Raw genomic sequence first — 11,071 nt, forward strand, 5'->3', positions numbered from 1 at the left:
CATACTGACAAACCTAGCGACTTTTTGGGATAAACCTTAGCTATGTGCCAGTGCTGTCCCGTGAAGTCTGACTTTCCCGGAGAAGAGTCGCCTCTCTCGGCGTCTGTTCTGTGTAGTGAGCGGCAGAGAAGCAGCGCATTCAGTTGACCGCTCCGCAGCTGACTCGTCAATAAATGAGTACAAAAGAGCATTTCCTAGCACCTGTCTCTTACCGATTGTTTGGAATTATAAATATGAACGGAGTTCGTCTGTTAATATCATATGCACTTTTTTGTTTGTTGTTTTTTTTAGTTTGTTACTCAGACACAGGCAGTGCGCTGCATGAGGCAAAAAAGTAATATAGCCAAAACAACCGCATAGCCGCTCTTTAGTGTAGATGCATGTTGATTTTATCAGACGATGCTGCGATTATAAATGAGTGACTCCTGGTTAACATGTATTAAAAGGGGTCGTGTTAAGTCACTATTTAGTGTGGTATTTTTTGACAATATTCACTCATCATGACAGTAAAATAGGGCATTCTAGGTCAATATACTGCAGTATTTCCTCTCTCAATCAGTAGAATATATGGTTAACACCCGGTCATGCATGAAAAAAAAATACCGTCATGAACCATGAAACCGGTATAATTCTGAAAAATACCGTGATATACATTTTTGGTCATACCGCCCAGCACTAGGTGATAGCATCTATAACAGCTTTTTGGGCATATTACATTAGGCTCAATGTTCTGGATTCATCTCATGTGACTCAACCACTTAGAATGAATGAGTCAAATGTGAAAAATTACCCTCAGAAAACATCTCCTGTATGGTGGTACCTGGTAACTCAGGATTAAACAGACTTTTCCTGATCAGGATTTAAAAGACTCCTTTAACCCAGGATTACTTCTTCAGAGGTGAATCACTCAGAAAATGAAAACTGCCATAAGAAAATATCTAATCTAGTGTTAAATTGGGATGAAAAGACTCCTTTAGTTCTGCTCTGTCTGGATTACACAGATTGTTTACATCCTGTTCAATTCTCTTGATTCAGTTCATATGAATGTTTAACGTATTGATTCAGCTCACGTGATTCTCTCAGAGAGCTAACATCAAAACACATCTGTAGTGATTATAGAGTGTTTACCAAGGATTACCCTATTAACTTACACTTACTCACGATTTTTAAACCATTTTTAATTCACATCTTGAATACGCTCCTGATTCAGTTCATGTAAATCACTCCTATAAAACAAGCTAATACAGCTGCCTGCACACGGAAGTGCATTGCTTGTATGTCTAAAACGTTATTCAAAGCGGATGTCCCACATAATTCAATAATAATGAGATTAAATAACCATCTCTTACTGAAGTGATTAGCCGCACACACACTCACTCAGTTATCATGCTAAGTAAGCTAGCTGCTAAGCTCACCGGTAGAAGATATAACCGCCTTTAACAGGCTCCTCCACAGTGTTCTCCTCTTCTACTCCGTCCTCCTCCAAACTCTCCGCCACGGAGTTGGACATTTCTTCAACAGAAGACATTATAGAAACTGCACCTGGATAAATTAACTGTGGAGATGCAGAACTGAGCTGACAGACGCGTGAAGGCAGAGACACGTTTGATCAAGAACGGTTTCAAAATAAAAGCCTGTCAAAGTCGAGTAGAGCTGAAACAGGACAGCACTAGGCCGAAAACATGGTGAAATGTAGAAATGTAGGAACTAATGGTGAAAACAAAAGTACAATATTATAAAACAATTTAATCGAATCAATAAATAAATCTAATATTATACATTTAATACACACACACACTTTATAGCAATTATACTGTGCATGTATGTTCATATTATTAGTTTAAATTAATTCCAGTTGTTTTTTCTTTTCATTTATTACATTTCCCCCATTATTTTGATTAAAACACACACAAACTATAAATTATATGTAATATAATTTAGATTTTATATATTTATTTTAATATATATTTTGTGTATTTATATATATATATATATATATATATATGTGTGTGTGTGTGTGTGTTTAAAATGTATTTATATTTAAATTAATTCCCGTTATTTTTTATTTTTTTACACAGACACACAATACTGATAAAAAAAAAGATACATTTGCAAATATATTGTATTTTATTACTTATAAAATGTATTATATTTAAATATATGTAATATACTATATATTGCAATACAATTGTTTCAGTTTAAAGGGGTCAGTTTAAAACGCTCTTTGGAGTGTTACAAGCTCTTGCTGCATAAAGAAGATCTGTAAAGTTGCAAAGACTAAAGTCTCAAATCCAAAGAGATATTCTTTATAAAAGTTAAGAGTCAGCCACGCCTACCTAAAACGGCTCGTTCTAACACGCCCCCACATGTCTACGTCACGATGTGGAAAGATTTGCATAATGCCGCCCAAATGTCCACGCAAAGAAAGAAGGCGTAACTTTTATTCACTCAAGCCCACCACCGCTCACTCTAGCCCACAGTGTGTGACGCTGTGTTTCGTTGTGGAAGCAAAACTACTTTGTTTGGTCTTCCAAAAGAGGACACGACTAGAAATTAGTGGTTAAGTTGTATTTACAACACTGTTCCAGAACAGTTCAACCCAAATATTAATTTGTGTGCAACGCATTTTATGGAGGACTGTTTCCTGAGCCGGCTGTTCTGACTCACGGACTGGAAGTATGTTTTCATTTTTAGTCGTGGCCTAATGGTTAGAGAGTAGGACTCATAACCCCAAAAGTTGTGGGTTCGAGTCTCGTGCCGGCAGGGATTGTAGGTGGGGGGAGTGAATGTACAGCGCTCTCTCCCACCTTCAATACCACGACTGAGGTGCCCTTGAGCAAGGCACCGAACCCCCAACTGCTCCCCGGGCGCCGCAGCAAAAAAAAAAAAAAGCCTGCCCACTGCTCCGGGTGTGTGTTCGTTCACTGCTGTGTGTGCACTTTTGATTGGATAAAAATGCAGATCACTAATTCTGAGTTTGGGTCACCCTACTTAGCCACATGTCACGTCACTTTCACTGACGATTCAAATGCAAGTTGGGCAGTGTAGAGTAGCGCTTGTTGTTTGTCATTTCTCCGATCACAAATGCAGACATGGTTTTATGTTTACGCAGCGCGATGCAACGTAACGCGTAAAAAGACAGTATAAGTCATTATAATCCATAATTATGTCCCCACTGGATGCAACAAATGCCTCGTTTATGAGTTTTCATGTTGTCTCGTCGCTCTGGCCAGGACAAGACATCACAGTATGGTAGGGGCGTAACATTTCCGTCTCACGCTTGAGGTATTCGGCCAATCACAACACACTGGATAGCTGGCCAATCACAGCACACCTCGCTTTTCAGAACGATGAGCTTTGTAAAAATCTACGCGTTTCAGAAAGGCAGGGCATAGAGGAGAAACAATAATGTACAGTATGTGGAAATTAATGTTTTTTTTTTTACCTTAAACCGCATAAACACATTTCATTACACCAAATAATATTCTTTTTAGCATCATGTCAACATCATATGACCCCTTTAAATATTTTTTTAATCAAATTACTAAAAATAATATCGGAAAATGAAGGAAAAAAAAAAAAAAAAAAAAAAAAAAAAAAAAAAAAAAAAAAAAAGGCAAACGGGAATGAATTTATATATAAAATATAACTTCAACTAAGTAATTAATTACTCAGATTAACAAATGCTCATCACTATCTACATCTTTTTAAGTATAATAAATTTGAATGTTCACTAACCATTTTAATGTAAATAAAGGCAGCATAGAAGTCATTTTTGGAAAGTTACTAAAATATTCAACTTTAAAATAAAAAAAAATAAAAAAAAACTAAATTTGTTATTTTTCAGGCAATCTAAAACATGTTTCATATATAGGTATAGAGTTGTTCTTTAAAGCAGCACTGAAACCATTCTGGATGCTTAATTTTTTTTTTATTCATGATAATTGATACATGGATTTTAGTAAAAACGATCAAAAACAGTTAAACACAGAAAATAGATATTCATACAAAGACATAAGATGTTTTGCTAATCACAGGGCAACAGTTAAGGCCTTTTAACAGCAAGTGCCATTGTTTGAGAATATTCTACTGAATTACTGCTTGCCATTGCCATTGATGGGAAGCTTCTTGAAGTTTTCACACTCCAGGAGTGCTTTGATTTTGGGACGGGCAGCGATCTTATCCACATAGCTCTTGAGAGCTGGGAAGGAGTCCAGAGAGGCAGAGCAAAGGACTTTATGATTCAGCAGAAGGTCGAACAGGTTATAGTCAGCAAATGAGATCTGGGAGGAGATTTGAAACATGGGTGGCAGTCAGAATTAAATGTACTAAATTACATCCGTTACTCTTCTGGTGTCTGTGCTGGATTTCTCACCTGATCACCAACTAGGAATCCAGATTTGCTTTTGGACAGAATAGATTCAAATGGTTTGAGGTGGTTGGGCAGATCTTTGCAGTATGCTTCTTTACCAGTCTCCTACAGATGGGGACACAAAAATAGAAAACTATCAATGTCTTCTTGGGTAATAATTACAAAAGAAACTTGGTTTACCATGCATTTGCACCAAAATGGCAATAAATGGTAAAAAATGTATAAATAAAAAAAGGAAACAATTGGAATACATTTTTTTTAAAGAAATTGAATGAATATAAAATATTTAAATTTAGTATTTATTTACTTATCTGACGCAGACTAGATTTACAGTCACATCAGTACTTACATATTCCTGGTAGATCAGCTTAATGTATTTTAGGCGAAGATCTTCAACTGAATCATTCATCATGTCAATAAGAGAAGCCTCACAGTCCTTTTTTCCATATGCACCTGAATGTGAAAAAGAAAATTATTAACACTTCTGTATATACTGTATATTGCATATAATTTTAAAAAGAATATGCATAATGCAACAAGGAAGGTTTTAAACAATAGTATGCCAAACTATTGCCACATGACCACATTACATTGCATGTTTAATTAAGCGAGTGGCATCCAGTTATTATCTCGGAAAGAAATGTTTAAAATGTAAATTATAAAAATGGCAGGTTTTCTTTTTTTTTTTTTTTTAAATAAACAAACTTAAATATGCTTGATTTTATTCTAATGCATTAACAGTGATTGTTACCATGTTTGCGACCCAAATGCCTTAACATGGCATTGGACTGATACAGGACCAGGTCACCATCTTCAAATTTAGGCAACTGTCCAAAGAGCTAAAAAACAAAACAAAAAAAAACAACCAGCATGTTAATGAAGGCATACAGTTTAAACTACATTAAACCGATTTACATTTATTAAAAAAAAATAATAATAGTAGTTCTCTAACTCACACAGCTGCCTTTCAGATCACCCTTCATCCACTCCTCTATGGACACCACATTCTCCTTCAGCTGCTGCCCATTGTCCGCCAGCATCATCTTCAAGGCACCACATCTGCCTGTGAGATGCACATGACATGGGGTTAACAGCAATCTACAATTCTCCAAGTGTGTGATCACATGATGCATCAAAGACATTAGACACAATGACACTCAAGTCTGCAAACACTCAAGTTACGTCCAACAAAGGATTCCCCCCCACCACTGTATGTGGGCTGAAGTTAACTGCCATTCCTCCCAATCTAGGGCAAATGCCTTCAGACAAATGTCACATTTTGATTGGACAACCAAAAGCTGGCTGGCACGAGAGAACATGCAGGCTGCCAAAGATTAGCAGCGGAGTGAAGAATATTCTACTTGTTATTCTCTGAACAGAGACGGTATTGTGCATCGTTTTACTAAAATAACAGACATAGATACAGTGGGGCAAAAAAGTATTTAGTCAGCCACCAATTGTGCAAATTCTCCCACTTAAAAAGATGAGAGGCCTGTAATTTTCATCATAGATATACCTCAACTATGAGAGACAAAATGAGAAAAAAAAAATCCAGAAAATCACATTGTAGGATTTTTAAAGAATTAATTGGTAAATTCCTCGATAAAATAAGTATTTGGTCACCTACAAACAAGCAAGATTTCTGGCTCTCACAGACCTGTAACAACTTCTTTAAGAGGCTCCTCTGTCCTCCACTCGTTACCTGCATTAATGGCATCTGTTTGAACTTGTTATCAGTATAAAAGACACCTGTCCACAACCTCAAACAGTCACACTCCAAACTCCACTATGGCCAAGACCAAAGAGCTGTCAAAGGACACCAGAAACAAAATTGTAGACCTGCACCAGGCTGGGAAGACTGAATCTGCAATAGGTAAGCAGCTTGGTGTGAAGAAATCAACTGTGGGAGCAATTATTAGAAAATGGAAGACATACAAGACCACTGATAATCTCCCGCGATCTGGGGCTCCACGCAAGATCTCACCCCATGGGGTCAAAATGATCACAAGAACTGGGAGCAAAAATCCCAATATGGTCAGATGAAACCAAAATATAACTTTTTGGTAAAAACTCAACTTGTTGTGTTTGGAGGAGAAAGAATGCTGAGTTGCATCCAAAGAACACCATACCTACTGTGAAGCATGGGGGTGGAAATATCATGCTTTGGGGCTGTTTTTCTGCAAAGGGACCAGGACGACTGATCTGTGTAAACGAAAGAATGAATGGGGCCATGTATCGTGAGATTTTGAGTGAAAACCTCCTTCCATCAGCAAGGGCATTGAAGATGAAACGTGGCTGGGTCTTTCAGCATGACAATGATCCCAAACACACTGCCCGGGCAACGAAGGAGTGGCTTCGTAAGAAGCATTTCAAGGTCCTGGAGTGGCCTAGCCAGTCTCCAGATCTCAACCCCATAGAAAATCTTTGGAGGGAGTTGAAAATCCGTGTTGCCCAGCGACAGCCCCAAAACATTACTGCTCTAGAGGAGATCTGCATGGAGGAATGGGCCAAAATACCAGCAACAGTGTGTGAAAACCTTGTGAAGACTTACAGAAAATGTTTGACCTCTGTCATTGCCAACAAAGGGTATATAACAAAGTATTGAGATGAAATTTTGTTATTGACCAAATACTTATTTTCCACCATAATTTGCAAATAAATTCTTTAAAAATCCTACAATGTGATTTTCTGGATTTTTTTTTCTCATTTTGTCTCTCCTAGTTGAGGTATACCTATGATGAAAATTACAGGCCTCTCTCATCTTTTTAAGTGGGAGAACTTGCACAATTGGTGGCTGACTAAATACTTATTTTCCCCACTGTATATCGTAAATACTAACCCAGCTAACAAGGAATGTTCTCCGAACATTCTTTAACGTTCTGGAAAGGTTCTCTCAAAGTCAAAGTTATGACCAAACATTCTACTACCAGTAACGTTACTAGAACATTTGTGCAAAGATATCTGGTCTATAATAACGGTCTCAAAACACTAGCACAAAAACATTTATACGTTGCTCATGGAACATTTTATATTTTAGTTTGACATTCATCTAACGTTTTTTTTTTTAATGTCAATACTGGTTTCGGAATGTCCAAATAACATTCAAATATAGTGTTCACATAACTTTTGGTAAATTATAAAATGGGAACTCGCTTTAAAAAAAAAAAAGTTAACTACTGAAACACGTTTTAAAAACTGGAGGTTTTGATATACTGCGTGTATTATGAAATCATTCTGAAATAACTTAATAGGAATGTTAGCAAAACGTTCTTAGAATACAAGTTTATTAGCTGGAAATCTGTATTATAAAATATGCAAATAATACTATTTTAAATCTGGTTAAAGTTGCATGCAAATTCAATCAATTACTTAAATAGAAGGCTTCTTTAATGGTTACATATGGCTCGCATTGCATGCAACTTGCACTTCTTTTGTTTGCAGCTCCATTACATAATACTGTTTAAACCGAACCACTTCACGATTCCAGAATTTTCTGAGGAGTAACACGCATCGTGTGACAAGATTACAGAATCAGCCTTTCATACAAACCTTTGACTGGAAAGTACGTGAGTGTGTAGGGAGCCACTGCAAAAAAAGAGAGAATATAAATAAATAAACAGGAAAACAGTTAAGAGGAACTGCAGAACACACGGAAATGAAAACAGCCTAAAAAGGAAGTAATCAGGGGGAATGTATTGCAGCGATTGTAAAGGCAAATTTGCACGCCAACTACATGTTTACTAGAATGCCCTGTCTTTTTCTGAATGCGCGAGCAATTAAGCATTACATAACGCTTTCAAATCATGCACATACAATAATGTAACGTTAGCATACTTCAAAATAGTCATGCAAGGTCATGCAAAACCTTAGAAATATGATTAACACATATTGCAGTTTTAAAACGTATCGTTCAGTTTGGCTATGCAGGCGTTGAATGGACTCGAGCAGATCTATTTAAATAGCTGCACATTATGTAATGCAGGCTTAAGCTCTATCTTCTTCAGACACATTGCTGAGTGCAACGACGCCGTCAGTGATTTGTTATAGCAGCGCAATACAATTATTTACAAGCAACACATCCGACATAATGTAGACCTAATGCACGATCATACGTACTTAAAAGTGCATAAGGTACTTACTCGTGCAGAATAAAGTGGGTAGTGAAGGCTGTTTCAGACAGTGCAGAGCACAGAAGCTCGCGCGACGCTCCTTATATAAGACTTGACGTTTTTTTTGATGAGTCATGCACGCGCCCTCTTTGCATGCAAACTGCGTAGCTGCAACAAAACTCATGCCTGATTGCCAGTGGGTCATTTGTGATGTTATAGTACATGCAACTTTAAAAAGGATTTTGATGCTGTTTTAAGGAATAGCAGACATTTAGAAATATGTTTTGGTTAACCAAGCATCTGAACTTTTTATAAAGAAAATCAAGTAGGCTAAAGGTAGAAGTGAAGCGAAATGTTAGTCAGTGAGGGACTAACAGTTAGCTTGCATGATTTTGTCAACTGAAAATGAATTTTAATATTTTAATTTTATATTTTAACCATCTTGTGTTATCAAGTTTGTCATTTTATCAAAAATGATGGAATGTTTGAGTCAGGCAAATCAACTAATACCTCAAAAAACATTACATGAACTTGATTTTCAAAATAGAAATAGTTCAACATTGTGTCATAATAAATGTCAGTTTGACCCAGTTTGCAAGGAATCCCTTAGCAACCACAACACATTTTCCTATTGAATCTGGCTTATGTGTTTTGCATGTCTTTTTAATAGTCTTACACACCAATAAATACATGCATACATACATACATAAATAGAGGAAAAGAAAGCCAGGTCAGATAAGGTTGTTTGTCATTCTCGAGTTGTCGGGGGCGTGGCTACGGTTGCCAACTTCAGAAAAGGATAAATCATTGACTGTATAAAAACAGTATGCAAATAGGCCTAGTACTGTATGACATTCATTGGTCATTTTGTGTTTCAAGAATGAGGTCCAAGGTTAAGAATACAACAATTGTGAAAAGACAACTCCCCTTATTGATCACGTCTTCCCTCAGGTAGAAATGGCTGGATGTTGGACTCATGAAAAATAATCACGTTGTTTGCGTTTGTAAAAACGGCTATGTTCACTAATCAAACACAAATTACTAATTCACAGTTTAGATTTTGTTATGCATGGTCTATAGATGGTACATACGGCATATGCCTTAAATACGGGACAATCTTGATGCCCTAAATACGGGACGATTAACACGCATTCACTCTCACACAGATGCAGGAAAAGAGAGGAATGAGAGAGAGATCTTGTTTTACTACTTGTATTGCATTGACTACCAGTGCATCTTTTTGTTTATCTCAGAGGAGCTTGTTACTCAATCGACCTGGGTAACAGCTTTTAGCACTGGAGATTAGGCTATACTAACCGTCTACAAGAGTTCAGTCTGATGAGTCAAAATATATATTTGCATGCAAGCAAAAAAAATGTCAAATATGCTTGCAAAGTCCTATTTGTTTAAACAGTCTAGCCTTAGATGGTGTTCACTCAAAAGTGAAACTTGTGATTTTTTTGCTCAAAGGTCATGATGCAATGAAAATCATTTGCGCCTCATTAAGTGCTGAGAGTGAAAGTGAATAATTTATTCCTAATTCTTATAGAAAAAGGTCACTTGAGTAAAGCCATTAAAACTGCCCTTATAGAATTGCCATTTTAGCACAATTTGAAAAAAAAGAGGGACCAGCACGCACTGTAACCTGTGTAGGCTACATGCATACAGTATCTAAATACACCATGTCTAGCCTCATTCGTATATGTCTTCACACCTCAATCGGTCATTGGGAATTTGCTGTTGTTTCATAAGAACTAGTTCATCCTGTTCAGCTCTCATTGTGGAGGTGAATACAGTCATGTAAAAGTGCAAAATCACCATTACACACCTGTTATACAGGCTATAGCACACATCTAGGAAACATGTAGATGTTGCTGTACGGAGTTGAAATCCTCTGGATGAAAACAGACATCAGTGGTACCATTAAATATTTATTGGAACAAAATGCATTGTATGTGCATAAATGTGTTAGTTTGGGTTGCAATCACTTTGAACCTTTTAAATTCACCTATGAGCCGACCAGAACACATCCACAGGATGTTTTAATAGGGGGCAAGGTCTTCATGCAGTTCCTGGAGATATGATCTTTTCCTGACTCTGAAGCGAGGTAAGGTATAACGTTATGTCGCTGGCCAATTAAAGTAGTGGTTATGCAACAGCATTTTACTGTTGAGAAATAACTCATTTAGTATTTGGTCTATCTGGGATTCATTCATATCACTCCAAGCAGCTGTACAGACAGAGAAGTGTAATAAAAAAATTTTATATTTACCAACATAGTGTGTGATTTTTAGTTAGAATTCTATGGATTTTTTTTAAATAGAATTTTTTTTATTTTTTTTTAAAGGCAACTTTTTTTACAATTTTGACACTTTTCCTTGCAATTCTGAGTACAACTACAGACTTTTTCCTCTCAGTTTTAAGAAAAAAGTCAGAATTGCAAGATATAAACTCAAATCTGAGAAGGAAAGTCAGAACTGTGAGACAAAAAGTTGCAATTTCCCTTTAAAAAAAAAAAAAAAAATCAATTGCGAGATGTAATCACAGAATTAGGAGACATCGGATGTAATCTCAGAAATGCAGGCAAAAA

At 36.6% G+C, this 11,071-nt stretch overlaps 2 protein-coding genes across 2 annotated transcripts in view; both read right to left on the minus strand.

Moving 5' to 3' along the window:
• Window positions 1–1,604, minus strand: part of fnta (farnesyltransferase, CAAX box, subunit alpha) — a 15,248-nt gene extending 13,644 nt beyond the window's left edge. The window contains exon 1 of the mRNA XM_016240084.1: window positions 1,416–1,604. Coding sequence (XP_016095570.1) covers window positions 1,416–1,528 — 113 coding nt within the window. The 5' untranslated portion in view covers window positions 1,529–1,604. The remainder of the gene's footprint in view (window positions 1–1,415) is intronic.
• A 2,305-nt stretch (window positions 1,605–3,909) lies between these two features.
• On the minus strand, window positions 3,910–8,701 carry LOC107556847 (glutathione S-transferase P-like). Its single transcript, XM_016240085.1, has 7 exons — window positions 8,512–8,701; window positions 7,922–7,957; window positions 5,329–5,435; window positions 5,124–5,211; window positions 4,722–4,825; window positions 4,376–4,477; window positions 3,910–4,283 (listed from the first exon to the last, which is right to left on the minus strand). The coding sequence occupies exons 1-7, from the start codon at window positions 8,684–8,686 to the stop codon at window positions 4,095–4,097; spliced, it is 801 nt and encodes a 266-aa protein (XP_016095571.1). The 5' UTR covers window positions 8,687–8,701; the 3' UTR covers window positions 3,910–4,094.
• Window positions 8,702–11,071: the final 2,370 nt, after the last annotated feature.

This window comes from Sinocyclocheilus grahami, unplaced genomic scaffold (assembly GCF_001515645.1).
Source record: "Sinocyclocheilus grahami isolate Dianchi unplaced genomic scaffold, SAMN03320097.WGS_v1.1 scaffold580.1, whole genome shotgun sequence".
Taxonomy (NCBI): Eukaryota; Metazoa; Chordata; class Actinopteri; order Cypriniformes; family Cyprinidae; genus Sinocyclocheilus; species Sinocyclocheilus grahami.